This window comes from Coffea arabica, chromosome 8e, assembly GCF_036785885.1.
Source record: "Coffea arabica cultivar ET-39 chromosome 8e, Coffea Arabica ET-39 HiFi, whole genome shotgun sequence".
Lineage (NCBI taxonomy): Eukaryota > Viridiplantae > Streptophyta > Magnoliopsida > Gentianales > Rubiaceae > Coffea > Coffea arabica.
The window spans coordinates 51,082,470-51,100,956 of NC_092324.1; the positions used below are offsets into that span (position 1 = coordinate 51,082,470).

General features: G+C 37.6%; 2 protein-coding genes across 5 annotated transcripts; one reads left to right on the top strand and one right to left on the bottom strand.

The window, feature by feature from the left end:
- Positions 1 to 1,803: 1,803 nt before the first annotated feature.
- LOC140004172 (uncharacterized) lies at positions 1,804 to 6,523 on the bottom strand. 2 transcript variants are annotated; one of them, XM_072061560.1, is made up of 7 exons: positions 6,385 to 6,523; positions 5,845 to 6,068; positions 5,253 to 5,317; positions 3,418 to 5,035; positions 3,175 to 3,335; positions 2,835 to 3,021; positions 1,804 to 2,756 (listed from the first exon to the last, which is right to left on the bottom strand). In XM_072061560.1, the coding sequence occupies exons 2-7, from the start codon at positions 5,990 to 5,992 to the stop codon at positions 2,167 to 2,169; spliced, it is 2,769 nt and encodes a 922-aa protein (XP_071917661.1). In that variant the 5' UTR covers positions 5,993 to 6,068; positions 6,385 to 6,523; the 3' UTR covers positions 1,804 to 2,166. The 2 variants fall into 2 exon arrangements, with proteins under 2 accessions (XP_071917661.1, XP_071917660.1); XM_072061559.1 differs by having other exon boundaries at positions 5,839 to 6,068.
- Positions 6,524 to 11,984: 5,461 nt separating this feature from the next.
- LOC140012973 (UDP-N-acetylmuramoyl-L-alanyl-D-glutamate--2,6-diaminopimelate ligase MurE homolog, chloroplastic-like) lies at positions 11,985 to 17,612 on the top strand. Of its 3 annotated transcripts, XM_072061769.1 has the most exons (6): positions 11,994 to 14,124; positions 15,193 to 15,309; positions 15,564 to 15,739; positions 16,184 to 16,329; positions 16,623 to 16,868; positions 17,329 to 17,612. In XM_072061769.1, the coding sequence occupies exons 1-5, from the start codon at positions 12,204 to 12,206 to the stop codon at positions 16,639 to 16,641; spliced, it is 2,379 nt and encodes a 792-aa protein (XP_071917870.1). In that variant the 5' UTR covers positions 11,994 to 12,203; the 3' UTR covers positions 16,642 to 16,868; positions 17,329 to 17,612. The 3 variants fall into 3 exon arrangements, with proteins under 3 accessions (XP_071917871.1, XP_071917872.1, XP_071917870.1); XM_072061770.1 differs by lacking the exon at positions 15,564 to 15,739 and having other exon boundaries at positions 11,985 to 14,124; XM_072061771.1 differs by lacking the exons at positions 15,564 to 15,739; positions 16,184 to 16,329; positions 16,623 to 16,868; positions 17,329 to 17,612 and having other exon boundaries at positions 11,985 to 14,124; positions 15,000 to 15,244.
- The last annotated feature ends 875 nt before the right edge of the window (positions 17,613 to 18,487 follow it).

Genomic DNA, 18,487 nt, shown 5'->3' on the forward strand with positions numbered 1-18,487 from the left:
ATTTTATATAATCGATGATCAGTGCATGAATCATTTCTGAAGTGTACTCTTGGTTAGAATTTCCCTAAGTATTTCTGTCAATTAATTATTTTTCGCATTTGATTTATTTAGTTCATTAGCATTTAATTCTAAAATCCCCCATTTATCTTGACTCAAAAGGAAACAAATTTTTCTCCAATCCCTGAGAAGACGACCCTGCTTGTCACTGTCTACTAGTTAGTGAATTTAGTCAGATAATTAATTCTGGTATATCGATTAAGCAAACTCTTCGAGAATAGGGTGAATCAAGTAATCTATTGCACACTTAGAGTCCCTGTTTCAGTACTTAGAATTGATTATTGATTACTTTTGGTAGTAGTTAGGTTTCATTATTATTATTACACAAGTTCGGCACCTGTCAGTGTTTTTGAAAAATTTTACTGTAGCAGAGTTTTTAAAGTATATTTTGAGATATTTTTAGAAAATATATTTGAAATATTTAAGAGTAGTAGAGTTTTTAAAATATATTTTGGGATTTTTTTAAATATTAAAAAAATTTTAGACTACTTTTTAGGTTACATTTTAAAGTACTTTTTAAAAATTTTTACAGTATTTGAAAAACTAATTTTTGAAAAACTCCTATATCCAAACAGAGCAATTATGAGAAGAAAATAAAACTTGCCTCTGATTACACTGGCTAAAGCATGAGCTTTAGCTATTGTCTTCCTACAAACCCTGACTATTCGAACAAAAGACAAACAACTACATATAAACATAAAACATAAGATGTCTTCCACAATAGCCCGCACCACTTGGGCCGGATCCTCAATATATTGCAATAACCAAAGGGAGTGAGTTTTAATATCAACAGAATTGCAGGGAATAATAGTTAGAAAGGTATCTGAGAGCATGTAAGCAGGCCAGCGCCTCAGTTTGCAAAGGTGTCAATGCTTGAACTTTTCTAGAGTTTGAGGTCTTTGCATGTTTTCAGGATGTTGAGCGAAGGAACCATCTATAAAGGCTTTCACTTGGATAGGTTGATAAATTGCATCCCCTTCATGGAATGATAGCTCCCAAGTAATGACTTGCTTCTCTGATGATGCGGTTCTAGAGAACATTGATAGTTGTTTTCCTCTTGCCACGGTAGCTTCACTTGATACATTGCATCAATTGCATTCAGTAATTTTTCCAAGTTAAAATCTCTGCCCTCCCACATGAATTTATTTCGTGCTAGCCATATATTCCACAAAATATATAGATAGACAACATAATGTCATTGTCGTCAGGAGCATCTTTGATCCATCCTTGCAGCCAGCCCATACAGCTAAGGAAACTGGTGTACCAGCTTCAAAGTCAAAACATAGCCGGGAAGCTCTCCAAATTCTAACTGATAATTGACACTCCAGAAACAAGTGTGTAGCAGATTCATTTTGCTTACCACATCGAAGAAGACAGATAGGGGAAGGACAGCAATTCCTTAAATGAAATTACTGAATTTAAGTGCTGAATTGGATTATCAAACAACTTGGTGAAATTAAGCCAAGCACTACTGTAAATCCTTTTTTTTTTTCTTTAATTTTTTACTTTGTGCTAAGCAAGAGCACGTATATCTTATGAAATGTAATTAGAAGAATGGAGGGAAAAGGAAATTGCAGGTGCTCCATTTTAAATTTTAGGCTTCTAGCATTTATTCTCCTTGCATGGTTGTAGTAACATTTGAAAAGTGAATCTAATAATAGCTCACTCAAAAAAAAAAAAAAAAAGGAAGATGTTTATACTGACAAAGACTTGGAATCAATGAATTAACAAACCACAGAGATACTGTTAGCCCTACTTTTATATGCGCCTTTTATTTTATGTAAAGCAAAATAAGTGTAGTATGCACTTCATACAATCAGCAAAATGGAAGAAGAACTATGCTCCTCTTTTATACAGAATTAGCAACATTGAAATAAAGAAAAGGTTTACCGGGCTTGAGTATCTATTAGTACCTTCCACCCCTTTTAGGTTTAATCAGTTATGATATTCGTCACCTGCACATTGCATTCTGCCAGCCTAACTATGAGTGCGAGCTACCTTCTGAGCACTGGTAGCTGACTGAGCCTAAAACAAGAAACTTTAACCTGTTCAAACTACTATAGGAGCCAAAGAAGATGCAGCAGTAAAGAAGAAAAAGCAACATGGACTTCAAATTTGCAGTTCAAGAATTGTATCCATCATTGATTCTTGTAGAACATCTTCTGCAATCTGGATCGCAATATCTTCTGCATCAGGACGAAGTTCAAACCATAACCCAAACTTCGCCATATCCATTCCTACAAGCTGATCCAGTGTTGGTTGTCCCAGCTTTGGAGATATGTAGCAATTGACTTCTTTCACTACTTCTTCAATCACGTTTGCTTCAAGCGGAGCAGGCCTGATATTTGGTTTGAGAAGTGATAACCAAGGGGAGCATCCAAAGTAGCAGGAATATATACCTAAGAGGACTTCGTGAATGCAGTCAAGTAGGAGATTGAGTTCACAGTTTGCCTCGACTCGAAATAATCCCACACTATCGGCTGAGTATAGATTGTTTAGAACATGTGGAAGACAAGGACTAAATGCTGATAGCTCTTCAAAATCGAAATTTGAAGCTTGCATAACAGCCCTTACACAGGCTGACATATATTCCTCTTCATCCGTGCTTGCAGGAATATCGACCTTAGGGTCGTCTTCAAGGGATTCGACTTGCAAATGATCATCAAAATCAATACGACGTGGTTGCAATGGTGATTCATCTGCAGATGGTCATGATAATATTTAGCTGATAGTTTCTCGCTAAAAAAAATGCAAAATTTGGTTTGACTGAGACCTACCTTGCTTAGCTGTAGTGCTTGTAGGACTATTGGCATCTTCAGGGGAAAATGGGTCTAGGACAGAAACTGGACTCGGATGACCTTCTCTGTATTTACAAGCGTCCACAATTTCGAGTGCAGATATGTCTAAAGGACTGGAAGCAGGTCTTAATAAAGATCTGTGGTGATGATCCTCTGAAGAATCAGCCTGAAAAGGGGAAAAAAATGATCGTGTATGTCAAACAAAATCTGCGGTAATAAGCAGCAGAAACGAGAAAAAGAAGAAGAGAGAAAATATCTAACTATTTAAGGAGATTAGAAATCAAACGGCTTACACAAATAAGAAGAAATGGAAACTCACCAAACTTGAGGACTTGTAGCCATTGTCGTATAACAATTTGGTTGATTCAGTGCTTGGTCCACAGCAGGTACGATCAACCTTGTCTCGTTCACATGGCACTTCCAAAATGTTCATATTCCCAGGTAGCAGGCTTTCATTTTCCTCAGTATCGTTCATGTAACCTGCAAAACCATTTCAACTGTTTAAAACAGCACTACACTAAACGGAAAGCATGTGGGAGGCTGGAAGCATCAGTTTAATTACCAGTAGGTTTAAGGTCATCTCCAGTAGCACAGATGTTTTCCCGACCTTCAATGTCATCACTAATCTTTTCTGGGATATTAGGCCTAATTTCAAAAGTTTTCATCTGATCATCTGATCCAGAATCAGCAGATAGTTGAACTTCTTCATTATGCTTCTGAGGGCTTGGCCAGCTCACTCCCTTTCCTTTCTCAATGTCACTGTAAGGAAAAAATCTCATCAGCATTGAAGCAGAAGCACTTGTGTCCCTCTTGGGACTACGAGTGAACAAGCGGTCATGATCAGGCAAAGAGAGAATCATCTGCAACGTTCTGGGGGTCTGTTTTCTGGGTAGGGTCTCAGCCAAATTCAAATTTCTGAACCTTTCAGAAAGGTGTCGTTTTGCTTCTATGAATATATCTGACTGTTGGTTGGAGCAGCTTGTGGTTGAGGAGTTGCACTCAGAGACATTCTTGAAATCAATTTCAGGTCCCTTGTGTGATATCAAACCCTTTGGTTTTGGTTGCTTGCCCATCCTCTTGGCATCATTGACAGATCTAGATTCTCCTTTTGAAATAATGGGACTGATCCCATTTTCAACATATTTCAAGGAATTTTTGTTTCTATAAAGTTGATTTAGACCATCTCCCAATGATATTGAACGCTGCTCTCTCTCGCTTTCTCCTCCTACTCGTTTCAATTTTCTCTTAATCTCTTTGAGGGAAAAGTATGTGGATTTGCTATTTTCCCGTTTATTTTTCAAACTGTGATGAGACTGCAGAGATGAGCAATGACAAGACACATTCTCAGGCATCTTCCTGCAATTTGATCCTGGCTTCAGAACTACAATCGCATTTGAAGCAGAACTGGTACTTCTCTTCGATGAAAATCCATATCGTTGCTTAAGTTTTTGCCACGGAAGTTTGTTCGCATTCCTCTTTTGTATACTCATGGTAGAAAGGGAATCTTCATAATCGCTTGTTCCACTACTCTGACATTCTGAAGACTGGGAACTAGGAGATGAGTTGATTCCTTTTTTCTCCCTTGGTGGAAACTGCAATTTCTGGATATGCTTCACCAACAGAGAATTAGGATCTTGGAGAAGTTTCAGGAATAAATCCCTGTTTACGTGCAAAATTTCTGAAGCATCTGAGAATGGTTCAGATTTACTGCTGACGCCATCTTTACTCGTATATCTCCGCTTTATATAAATCTGATCGATGAATGCCTTTGCGCTCATCTGAAGAAGCTGCACATTGATCTCATCAAGCTGCTTGAACCTTGAAGGAATAAGACTTCTGTGGATATCTCCGTTAAATCTTCCATCTTGATGAATCTGACTGAAGATTTCTTCTAACATTGCTGCAAATTTGTGATTGTCCAAAGATAGTTCATCTGAACATGAACACGGATGATGCCCCTCGTGGTCTTTCTCTTTCCTGTGATTTGCCAGCATCTGGGAAGCTTTCTTTAAGGTTTTGCTTGCCTTGTGATTATCTGCTAAATCTGATTTTCTCTGGTGCTGTTTCATAGCTTTTAGTAGTTTCTGTATTTGCTTTTCGGTTGGAAATTCTTCTTGCACGATATCCTTTACCTTGGTCTTATAGGCATCAACAGCATGGTTTCCCAAGCCTGCTCCATCCTGAAGCGAATTGAACGTTTTCAAAAATTATGAGTTTCAGCCTACAGACAAATTGACATATGTTGAACAATGAGAAGATCTCAAGTGCAAAACTTTTCTGCATAATCTTCTCATAAACGCTTCAACTGCTCCAAAGAATCCAAACCATTTTCCCCAAGAGAACAGAAACACCAAAATAAAATTTTGTGTATTCTGACATAAAATTATATGTACTTACTTCAATGCCTTGGCACTTTTCACAGAAGTCAGCTAGGGTATCAACCTTCCTCGAATGCCGTGCATCTGCAGCAAGCAAAGACAGATAACTTTCAATGATTGGAAACATATGTCTGCTCTAATCCCGTAAATATAGTGCCAGGCCTCGGTGCTCAATTTGAGTCAAACTTCAGTATCCAATTCTCGAAACCAGGTATCCTCCAATCCAATTTACAGCCTTATGGAGAGTCTGTGCGGGGTGGGGAGGAGGGGCTTCACTTGACTAGGTTCTTTCACACTGGCATATGTTTCAAAGCTAGAATAAAGCATTTTAACTGGGAAAATTCATTAACTGATCCCATTGTTAAAGAAAAGCATCAGTTCACATATTGTAACTGCAATACTTGAAATGAGGATGCTTGAAAGTGAAAGAACTCTCTATATGACAAACATGTTGCTAAAGAGCTTCTTTTAGGCCGTGAAGATAACACCAAAGTCTGCAATATTTTGCATTCCAATTGAAATGTCATGAACCCCAGGTTGAATAGTTTACATGGTAACTACATTTCCCTCATAAAATTAGTGAACAACAACAGAAGAATTGTTACCAATACCATGTTTGTGCCTTGTCTTCCCGTTTGACAGCCGCTTCTGATGGGTCCGTCCGGTCCGAAAATCAAACATATCAACCAAACCCCATATGCAGCTCCATTGGTACTTCCCTTTTGGCAGAGGCAGTCTTGGTGATCCAATTTCCATCATTAATCACTAGCAGCTTCAACAAAGAATCCTACTTTGTTCAAAACCATCCACGTATCCAGAGAGTCGAGGCAGCAACCTGGAAATTGCAATAAAAAATCATTAAGGAAAAATGTACTAATCACTACTGCTTTTCCCACAAACATGCAGCATTTTAAACCAATTGCTGCTACTCCATAACACTCTGATCCACTATGAGGTAGCTATTGTAAGTAAATATGCTAAGCTTAATATCCAATCAAGATGATTTGGCTTGTAAGATTTTCATCAAATTTCTTTTTCTTGAAGAATTTAACAATAAGTAAGAAGCTAACTTGTAAGATATAGTAAAAATAAGCCTTAAGCATTCAGTATTTGACTGTTGCTTGTGGGAAAAAAGTTCTCGAAATAGATACCAGAAACTTAGCAGGAAAGCCTGGAGAAAAATGGGGTGTCTGCAGGAACTGCTGTCTTCTTCTTCCTCGGCAGGTATTGAGGTCCAGACGAATGTAAACGTAAGAAAAGTAAGAAAAAGAGAGCGGCGGGGAAGAAGGCCACGGAAGAAGGGGAGAAGTGTTTCATGGATTCATATATTAATAATTAGTCATATATTGACAAACAATAATAATATTATTGTTTGTCATGACATTGACCGCTGAGGCCTGACACAAATCCAATATTTGATTTTCTTAGGTCTCCATTCTCAACCACCAGCCCCTGACAGGCATTGAAAACTAGGAAGATTTGGTCACTGGTTTTCTCATAATCATTTATGCTCCTTCTCCATCAACAATTAATAGGACAACTGAAAAGAAAAGGAGCATTCATGCAACATGTTTTTTAGTAATTTTTATACGTCTAGTTCCACCCATCTTGACCCAAAATACGATTTTATAATTTCTAGATGAAGAGGGAAGGGGAAAAAAAAGAAAAGAAATAGAAGTGGCATTTGCTGTGACTTGAATACAACACACGAAGTCATGAACCATGCTGACCGGAAAAACACTACAACAAAATAATTGTGTATTAGTGTACGCAAACAATGACATCATGCACATTAAAGTACCTAACGCGGTTTTTAGAAAGACCAAAATTAGTAAGCGTGAAGAATAAAAAAGGCGATTTGAAAAAAAAAAGTAATTGAAAAATATATTTATAGGATTTTTTTTTTTTTTTTTTTGCAAAAATAATAGCTATCCAGACGTACTCTTAAATACTTCCTGTGTCCATTTCAAAATTAGATGCTTTTAGAAGTGATTAGTAGTAGAATTTATGATATTGAAATTGTGATTAATAAATCTAAACTAGAAAGACAGAAAATGACAAGAAGGTATTATTGTATTTATTACCAGTAGGACCTCAACCAAATCTAGAAATGGTATCTTAGATGGTACTTGGCTCCTCTTTGCTTGCAGACAAACCAGTCATCATTGCCAGTAAAGTACCAACTGGTCCGTGACTTGCATCATTTCATACTTCTCTTCCTGTAAAACTGACACATTCCTTCAAGTTACTGCCAAATTGCTGAATGACATGTTACTGTCTTTTTAACTTTTGTGCCTCTCTGAAAACAGTAGAAATATTTGGCACGATTTTTTTCTTTCTTTTTTTTTTTTTTTACCCTCCTGATTTCAAGTCTTCACCAACCATCACTGTACACAAGTGCCGTGTTTCTTACTGTAAATAGCATAATTATCAAACGAAACCTAATTGTCAGAACTTGTCGTCCGTTAATTAACTCATTCTACAACTACTACTATCAATTACTTAATATATTACCACTACAATTGGTCAACTTTTCATCAGCCCATTGATTCTAATTTCTATCACTCGTTGCCCGTTCTTCCTAACGCTACGAGTGAACGCAGTGGGCTCATCATCTGTTAGGGACAAATGCAGTTTTTAGAATTATTTCTTTGCGATTAGGCACTTGCCGGCCAATAAGAAGTCCAAATCATTTTGTTAGTTTCAACTCCAGTAATGACTTTTCGTTGAATTAATTAAATCGAATTTCAGATTGAACTCCAAAAATCGACAACGTTTGAAACCAACTCAGGGACCTAACTCCTGGTGGCCACGAGCCATTAGCCCAGTGGTTGATTCAACACTAGTAGCTCAAGGCATTGATGCACAATAGATCCAAAGCAAGTAATAACGTGCAAGTTTTAGCCAATCCTTGCTATCCAACAGAACACTCACCATCTGCCTAAACCTTGTGGTCCGGAAAACATAATAATTGCATTCTTTCTAGTACCAAAACAAGGATAAAAAGTCATAGGATTCCCCTCAACTCAACACCACCTATTGCTGCTTCACTTGCATACGTTGCCGCCCAGCCATGCACGGCTGCCGGGGCCGCCGGCCGCTGTGGACTACGAAACCAAATCCAACAAATTTTCACCAGGGACCACAGCTCACCAACCCGTGTACATTTATTACTGTTGGATTCTCTTGTCGAGCGTTTGAAACCGCTTATGTTTTATCCGACTCATCTAACCTTTTTTTTTTTTTTTTGGGCTCTCGTCTTTCCTTTTGTCTTTGTTTTGACTGAGTATTTCACTATTTTTGCCTGTGGATTATGTTTTTCGTCTGCAAATGGGATACTGATAACGGACACTTGGGGGGTGACAAATGTTGTACCATCATATGATTCATTAGATGAAAATTAAACATCAGAACATGTATGAATGTAGTAATGTTTTAGTACGCAAATGAATAATTTAATATATCCAAGACGACACCAAAAATAGGCGGTCAAATTCAAATGGAAAAATAATTAATCATTATTAGGAGAAAAAGATGGGTTGAGTAGTAGGGACGAGAACGTGTAAGTGAGAGATTCAGGGTCTGACACCTTCTACTTACACTTGAACAAAATCTAAAAAAAAAAAAAAAAATCATTACTAGTAATTGTAGAGGCTCCTTCTCCCTCAAATAAAAGGATAATGGAGTAAATTTTTAGATGTAACTGGATAAACTTTTTTTTTTTTTTTTTTAGAAAAAGAAAGATTGAATGCTAGTACGACGAAATGATGATGATTCTACGTCGAAATTTCTAATTTTTCAGAGAAAACTAAATATGAATTATTTGATTTTTTTTTTTTTTTAATGCTTTGCTTGATTTGGATTTGACGTATAACTTACAGGACTAGCTAGTTGGCCATTACAATTAATTTAGTTACCTGCTACACTTGTCGGCAACCACTGCCATTATATTGTAACTCCAAATCAGAAGAAAACAAAAAAAACACCCACCTTCCCAAAGGGAAAAAAAATGAAAATTAATTGCGCAAATTTTACGTAATATATCGATTTTATTCCATGCATCTTAATTCCAAACTCATGTCAGAAGTCGTATTTAATTATTGTTAGCAAGCAACCATTGCAGAGTCTGTTCAAATGTTGACAAAGAAAATGAGCAAAACTTATGAGACTACCTAATTACTTTCTGTCTGCCATTACATTCAACCACTAGGAATCAGGAGTATAAGTTTGTTTTGGAAGCTGGAAACCGCGTTGTATTGGGTTTATGATGGATACAAGCTAGCATTAGCAAAGCATGAGGTTTTTTTTTTTCTTTCTTTTATCCTTCCTGTTTTCTTCCTCACTACAGCTGTTTGAGCATGCAGGAAAATGGTGTAGATTTACCTGTTTAACATGTAGTTTATCACCGCTGTTCTGGTGCTCGTAATATGTAGCTTAAGAAAGCCCTTCTTATTTCCGAAAACTTTCTTTCTTTAGCAATCAACTTGAGACCACGAAGTTTTGGATTGACAAAAGAAAAAGCCTAGATTTCCATAGCAAGATGGTACTGACTTTTGGATACCAATATTATTCTAAATAATATTTCGCTTGCATCATAAACACATTTCCCAACTCATCTTTTTATATTCCCAACCAACTTTTTATCTCACATAAATCACATCACAAAAAGTGCTACAGTAATTATTCCAAATAATATTTTAAATAACACTCTATCCAAACCAAGTGAGTGTTCGAAAAGAAAATCACTTGCATCCTTGCTTGTCAAATTATTGGAAGCAGAACGCAATTTAATTTTATCTTGTTTGGTTACTTGTAATTAAGTATAAAGTAAAAAAAAAACTATATATATATATATATATATATATAGATAATGTAATAAATATCGAGACCTCTCATTTACGCTTAAAAAAAGTATAAGGTAATAAATATCGGATCATGTCATTCTTATGGGGTAATATTTTGGGCCTAATGGGCTGTAAGCATTCTCAAGCCAATGGTGAGATTGACACATTGGGCTCATCTGATCTAAGAAAATGATGGGTTCAATCAACCAGCAAAGCATCTCTCACCAGGGCGTTTTGGACTTTGGATACAGAGAAAGCAATGGAAGAAGAAAGGATTTGGTAGGAAAGACTTGGAAATCATTTGTTTGGGAGATTTCAAGTGAAAGGAAAGAGAGGAAATCAAGGAAATGGAAAGATTCTGTCTCATTTGTAATTTTGTGGTGAATCGGAATCCTATAGCTTTCTTCGCGTCCATGTTGATCTTAGTCTACTTTTTACATGTTTTTGCAGCTTGGTTTATGCAAAGTTGAGAACCTGGAGTCAACAATTTGACAATTTCAACCAATTTAGGCCACAAATTTAAAATTCTAAGCAACACTTCAAATGTAAATTCACTTATTATAGTATATACACTATCGCCTGTCGAATGCATGGTAATTAATCTAAATTTGAATTTAAAATCTAAATTTTGTATATGTCATGCAACCAATTGTAATAGTATATATTACGAGTTAGTCTTTTGAATAAAGAAGTATGGTTAATTTGAAAAAAATGTAGCAATATAGAAGTACAATATAAGTAAGTATATGTATTTATATAGTAACTTAGATATGATTTAGATATCTTAATGAATATCCACTTGAGAAACAATGAATGAGTTGAGCGGTTTGAACTCTATGACTCTTCTCCAGCGAACGATCGGAGGTCTAATTCCTAAGACAGTAGATAGGTGCAACTTAGGAGCAGTAGGCGTCCCCCCTTGTAATAAAATAGAGTTTTTCCTTGCTACGATCCTCCTTGTAATAGAATAGGATTTCAAAAAAAAAAAAAAAAGAGTATCCACTTGACACCATTAGAAAAATTGATAGACTTTTTTTGGTTGGTTAATTAATGTTTTTCCTTTATCAAGTGAAGTTTTGGGTTTGGCATTATGCATGCTCTAATCCGTGTCAATATAATTAGTAATGACCCGCGCTTGATTGAAACCATGCAGTAACAGCCAAACATGCAACCGATAGAATTTGCCCTCCTAATTTCTTTGATGTTACTGCGAAACAAAAGAAGGCCAAAATTAAGAAACTAATGAAGCAAAAAGCAAGAGTACATGGAGGTTTATGCACGAATATGCATATGTGCTGCCCACACACTCCATGTAAATACCAGCTGAATTGAGAAATCAATCATTGATTGCTGATATAAAAGCTTGGTTGAACCCAAAGTTGGCGGAGCGACCTTGCTATCAAAATAGCATTCCGTGGTTCCGTCCGAAAGGCTATAGATGCCCATGTCCATGGCTCCTGCTCGCCTGTACAAATAGCATTCGAAGTTATCGTCGCTGAAGTGCATGCAATTAGGCTTGTATATCCTCATCTGCGGAAGGGTCAACAAAGATGGAGGAATTATGACCCAAGAACAAAGCTTTATCCCGCAGGTTTGTGACTTGTGCGCATGCACCGTCTTTCGAGTTGGCCTCAGAAGCCTCAAATTTGGTGGTGATATTGGAAACAAACTCATAGCTGTTATCTTCCCATTTCTCCTTGTTCTTCTACCATCCAATTCCATACCTGATAAATAACCAAGAGCCTCCCCAGCAACTCCACCTAACATAAAGCGATCAGAATTAGTAGTTAGATGGTACGGAAAGAGGGAGTGTGAATTAGAAATTCAAGTTCGAGATCTTTTATTTATATTTTTTTTTGATAAAAAAAGAAAGGTAGTTATAAATAATTAACATCACAGAGCAGATCATATTTGCTGTTTTCCCTGAATTGGCAAAACGAAACAATTAAGAAGAGTATTTTCTGACTTGCCAACGTATTTTCCTTGAATTTGCCTTTATAGCCCAATCATTTCTTCTCCCTGTAGCAATAGCAAATAGTATAAAGTATAAACCTCAGGGTTCTGCTTCCTCTCTTCTACAAAGTACACAGTACACACTCAAAAAACAACCGGATAGAATCATAGAAATGCCCCTTACCTTCCATTCCCTCCCATCCTTCCTTCCTCCCTTTCATATTTCTTCTTCCCCAATCCCCGAACACAACTCACTCCCCTTCCCCCTCTGCCTGAAACAATCCTTCCCCACCACTACCACCACCAGCAGAAGCTCCGCCGTTTCCGCCATTGGCCCAGATGGAAAGTTCTATCCAAACCCATCAGATGATGACCCGCCAGTAGCCCCAGAAGACTCAATGCACGGAGTCAGCAAGTTCCAGCAGATTCAACGTCAAGCTGCCCGAGCGAGAAAGCTCCAAGAAGAAGAATTCAAGAAAAACCAGTCCATTTTCGTTGACGCCCTTGCTGAAATTGAGGACCCACCTGAAAGCTCCATTTCTGCCAATGATGAAACTTCGGGGGATGATTTGTTCGGAGAGATTGATAAAGCTCTTGCCTTGAAAAGAAAAGAGTTTGTTAAACAGGGCCTTTTAAAGCCTAATCCCAAAAAGAACGAATCCCAGGTTGTTAGTGGTGCCCAGACTGAGGCTGACATTGATGAGCTGGAGCCTGAAGAAGAAGTTGATTTAGAGGAAATTAAGGAGCTTTCAGGCCTAACTGAGATTTCAGAGGCTGATGATGCTGGTGGAAGTGAAGAGGAAAAGGAGGAGGAGAGGTCAGAAAGGTCTGATTTTGAGGCGAGTAATGAACTGAATAATGCTGAGTTTTCTGATTTATCCTCGTTTGATATTGATTTTGATGAATTTGGTAAGAGTAAGGCTAGAATTTTTGAACCTAAGTTTAGAATGAGTTTAGCTGAGCTTTTAGATGAGAGTAAAGTTGTGCCTGTTTCGGTGTATGGGAATTTAGAGTTGGAGATTAGTGGGATTCAGCATGATTCACGGTTGGTGGAGAGTGGTGATTTGTTTGTGTGTTGCGTTGGGAGGAACACCGATGGACATTTGTACTTATCCGAGGCTGATAAGAGAGGAGCTGTTGCAGTTGTGGCAAGTAAAGAGATTGACATTGAGGAGACGTTGGGCTGTAAGGCTTTGGTTATAGTGGAGGATACCAGTGCGGTTCTTGCTTCATTGGCTGCTTCATTTTATAGGTATCCGTCTAAGAATATGTCTGTGATTGGGATAACGGGGACTAATGGGAAGACTACTACTGCATATTTGATAAAGGGGATGTATGAGGCTATGGGATTGAGGACAGGGTTGTTGAGTACTGTGGCGTATTATGTTCATGGGGATAACAAATTGGACTCTTCAAGTACGACCCCTGATGCCGTTTTAATACAGAAGTTGATGGCAAAAATGGTGCACAATGGGACGGAAGCTATGGTTATGGAGGCTTCATCTCATGGATTGGCGTTAGGGAGGTGTGATGAGGTCGATTTTGATATTGCAGTTTTGACAAATATGACAAGGGATCATTTGGATTTTCATGGGACTGAGGAGGAGTATAGGAATTCCAAGGCTAAGTTGTTTTCAAGGATGGTGGATCCTGAACGCCATCGGAAAATTGTAAATATTGATGATCCTAATGCAACGTTCTTCATTGCACAAGGAAGTCCTGATGTGCCTATTGTAACTTTTGCAATGGATAATAAGAATGCTGATGTCCATCCCTTAAAATTTGAGTTGTCTCTGTTTGAGACCCAGATATTGGTTAATACGCCTCAAGGAATATTGGAGATTTCGTCTGGATTGCTTGGAAGGCATAACATTTATAACATTCTTGCGGCTGTTGCTGTTGGGATCGCAGTTGGTGCACCTTTGGAAGACATAGTGAGAGGGGTTGAAGAGGTTGACACCGTCCCAGGTAGATGTGAGTTGATAGATGAGGAACAGGCATTTGGGGTGATTGTGGACTATGCTCACACTCCTGATGCATTGTCTAGACTCCTTGATTATGTAAGGGAGCTCAACCCTAGGAGGATTATCACAGGTACATGAATATTTGCTTTCTTTTGTAGCTGATACAAATCTAGAAGGAGCACCATTTTCTTCTGCATGCAGTATACTCAAACTTGTAGTCTTTCTAATATAAGTATCATATTTATTTTTAGTTTGGCTCTTCTTGACTTTTATTTTGAGTATCTAACTTTTGCACTTTCAAACTTTTATTGGAATTTTCTCTCAAACCAGATACAGACGTATCTGCTTATGTTTTATCGTGGTTTACTGTAGACTTGGTATATGAAAGAAAGTATCATCTCTGTATGTTATTAAAATGCCCCTTCTGGCTGTTTTTCCATCTTGACTGAGCTCTTTCATTAGAGTTGGTTATATATAGCTTGTTCAACTTGGAGATCAAGATCAGATTAAAACATTTACACTAATGCTGGACTGACTCACAAAATTTGCCAAATATATATGGTGGAAGTCAGGTGTACATTTACACTAATTAGCGTGGCTTTGCCATTAAGGCCACACCAATTAGTTAAATTTTCATATAACTTTTAATCAGTTAAACACTTCCCAATTCTCTTACTGAACTAGTAAACAGCATGTTGAAGGTAATGTGAGAGGGGGGAAAAAGCCTGAGCAAATGAAAATCATTTGATGCTGAGAGACGTTTTAAAGTTGTGCTGCTGTTGTAATCTAGAACTTGAATAAGTTGAGTGTATATAACATTTTAAATGTCCTTGGCTACATACTTATGTGTTCAACTTTCTTCCTTCTAGAAACACATGTTTGACCATTATCTAGACCATCTGTTGTGGTCACTTGCGGCGTTATGTTTCCCTTGCTTCTTGTGATCATGTAGATATACAGATATGTTCCTAATTGCTTATCGGCATTGTAACATGTGGTGTTCAGTTGTTGGTTGTGCTGGTGAAAGCGATAGAGGGAAGAGGCCGATTATGATCCTTCTAGAAACACATGTTTGACCATTATCTAGACTATCTGTTGTGGTCACTTGCGGCGTTATGTTTCCCTTGCTTCTTGTGATAATGTAGATATACAGATATGTTCCTAATTGCTTATCGGCATTGTAACATGTGGTGTTCAGTTGTTGGTTGTGCTGGTGAAAGCGATAGAGGGAAGAGGCCGATTATGACAAAGATAGCAACAGACAAAAGTGACGTGACTATTTTGACATCTGATAATCCAAAGAATGAAGATCCATGTAAGTATTCCAGCAGGAAATGTATTTACACCACTATGGAATCTATCAATCTACAAGCAAAGTTATCTACCATAGCCATTTTTATTAAGATCCTTTTTTTATTTGGGAAGGAAGGGTGTTAGGGGGAGATGGGGGTCTTCTGCAGTTCTTACATACGGTAATATCAAGTACAAGTAACAAATCCTACAGTTTTTTTTTTTTTAAAAGGCGTATGGGTGCATGATAATGATACATGATTATCTTACTTTTACCAGTGGATATATTGGATGACATGTTGGTTGGAGTAGGATGGACTATGCAAGATTATCTGAAACATGGAGAGAATGACTATTATCCTCCTCTTCCTAATGGCCATAGACTTTTCTTGCATGATATAAGGCGGGTAGCTGTACGTTGTGCGGTTGCTATGGGTGAGGAAGGTGATATGGTTGTAAGTTACTAAGCTCCTTGCTTCCTTTGTCTATATACAGTTAACTACAAATATCATTGTGCATGTAGAACTCATGTATGTATGTATCTAAAGCAGAATGTTTGCAGCGATGATAAAACTGGTTTACTGATTTCAATATTGGTTATTAGAATCAGAAAGAGTACACTGTTTCTTTTTTTTTTTTTTTATACACTGTTTCTATTTTAAGATAGATAGACCTTAATGTCCAAAACGGATAATGCTATATGCGATTAGCGCCTTTGAAGTTTTAGTGGATTAATTCTCACTCTGTGTGGGTATGATGTAATCTTGTGTCTTGTGCCAAATGATGAACAAAAGGTTTGTATGGTTAAATTACTCTTCACTGGGTTCTTGTTTTGTTCCTGTCAATATGTTTTCATTTAACTTATGGATTTTTCTTACTTTGCTGTCTGCTTGCTGCAGGTTGTTGCCGGAAAAGGCCATGAAACATACCAGATAGAAGGTGACAAGAACGAATTTTTTGATGACCGAGAGGAGTGCCGTGAGGCATTGCATTATGTTGATGAGCTTCATCAGGCTGGAATTGATACAAGTGAATTCCCATGGAGGTATGCTGATTACAGTTATGCTGGAATGCAGCTTATTTAGCATCTCATAAGCATCAAATCTTATACTCCCCAGACTTGCAATTGTCAATTGCAAATGGAAATATTTATAATACTGAGTGTCTATCTGCAGCGCTTCTTTTATTCTATATTGAAATGTGAGGGCTGTGGAAAACATCTTTTTACTTCTAATCATTCGCTTCTATCTTCTTCTCTTTCATTATTCCTCTGTTCCATTGAAAAATTAGAGATATTGACAAGTATTTTAAATTTGATTTCTTCCTGGAATGCTACAGGCTGCCAGAGAGTCATTGATATGGTAGCAGAAAATGTTTATAGAAAAGCTTTATGAGGATACGCAAGGAGCGCAAGTCATTTTGTGGGAGCTTGGTGCCATCACACTGGAATTGAGAAGCAGGCTGTTTGACTTGCCTTGAGATATATGGATATGAAGAAGAGCAACTGTTGCATGTTGAATGGTGTTCTTCAGCTTCAATTGCAGGAATGGTTAAACATATCAGAACCTGCTTTTATAGAGAAAGGTATGTGATTGTTTATTGAGGACATTATCAGATATTGTTGCTTAATTATCCCATCGCCATCTTCATATGTGGGGTTGCTCATATATGGAGCTGTAAATGAGCATCCCTATTTTTCAGTAAAATGCTTGGACATTATCTGTATTAACATTTAGCCCAGCCCTTTTGGTCTTCGTTATGGAAGTCAGTTCCATTTTAAGTTAGTCCAAAGGGCTGTAACTCTTTTCCGTATAGGATCCCTTGGATTTCTTGATACTCATATTTGACCATAGATCCTTTGTAGCGGGGGAAGAGGGAATTTGATGTTCTTACCAGCTTTTGTGAGATTGAAATGAAGACAGCTTTATTCGACAGCATAGACGAGCCATTCATAGTCTTCTCTTTTTACAGTTCTGCTGTCCCCTGCATTTCACTTCGTCTGTGAACATTAAAGTTGGATTCATTTCATCTTTTCCTTTCGCAGGTTGTTACTGGGTTTAGTTACCTTGCAAGGACAGCCAGTCGATCATACTGACGTCGCAATTTTGTAAGCATTTGCATTAACTGGTATCTCTCCATACATGTTGTAATTTTGTAAGCATGTGCAGTTAGGATTATCGGAAGGGCCGCCCCCCCCCCCAGGGGGGGTTCTGGTTTTTTCTTCTTTCAATTGATGTTTATGTAGTGAAGGAAGGACAGAGACATGGAGATATGCTAAATGAGATTGAGATATCATATTGATAGCCATTTCGAATTCTTGACTCTTAATCAGATTTTAGAGTGCAGAACTTTGAAATGAAGGTGCACTGGTGCGGTAGGTGTTGCCTTGAGCAATCACTGTAGTGTAGTGATTACCCAAAAAAAATCCCCACGGTGACAGTATATGCAAGAAATCAGATGTGCGTAAGCATTTATGTTGTGTAAAAGTTATTCCTCGCTAAACTACTAAAATTCATTCCTCCCCAAATTTTCATCAAACTTGACGAGCATTATTCTTCAGTGTCTAGAGCATTTTCTCGACGCCTTGCAAGTACCTTATATTTGCTCCGATTGACAATTAAAACATTATATGATCTGATTTTCTTTTGCGAAGAACCTTGCTAGTAATAGATAGTTTAATATACGAATATAGGTCGGATCAATACGCAAAGACTACTCTTTTATTTAACAACATTACAACCTTAAAATGAGATTCTTGCTAGTGATAGTTAAAGAACACTACTCATACATTAAAGGAGTATCCCGCGATTGTGATTTGAGTCTTTTAACTTGAGATCAGTGATTGACATTCACCAGGAAGTCACAATGAATCTGGGATGAATAGTAAAATGTAGCAGCAGCGGTTTTCCTTGAGATTGGGGCTATTTCGAGAGAGTTTTTTTTGGGTGCTTGGTTTGGGGGGGGGGGGGGTGTGGTTTGCACTACATTACAATATCCTACACCACTGCAAAACTTCAGCCTTTTTCTGTATTTCTTCTGAATCTCAAACGACGATGGTAAAAGGTATGAACCCATATATGACCACGGGATGAATGCTGATACAACAGTGTCAGCTTAGAAACCCACCAACTTTTACAACTTAACAGTGTGTTTGCAAAGAGAACTGCCAAGGCAACTGTAAAGATTGCATTAACCAAACTTTA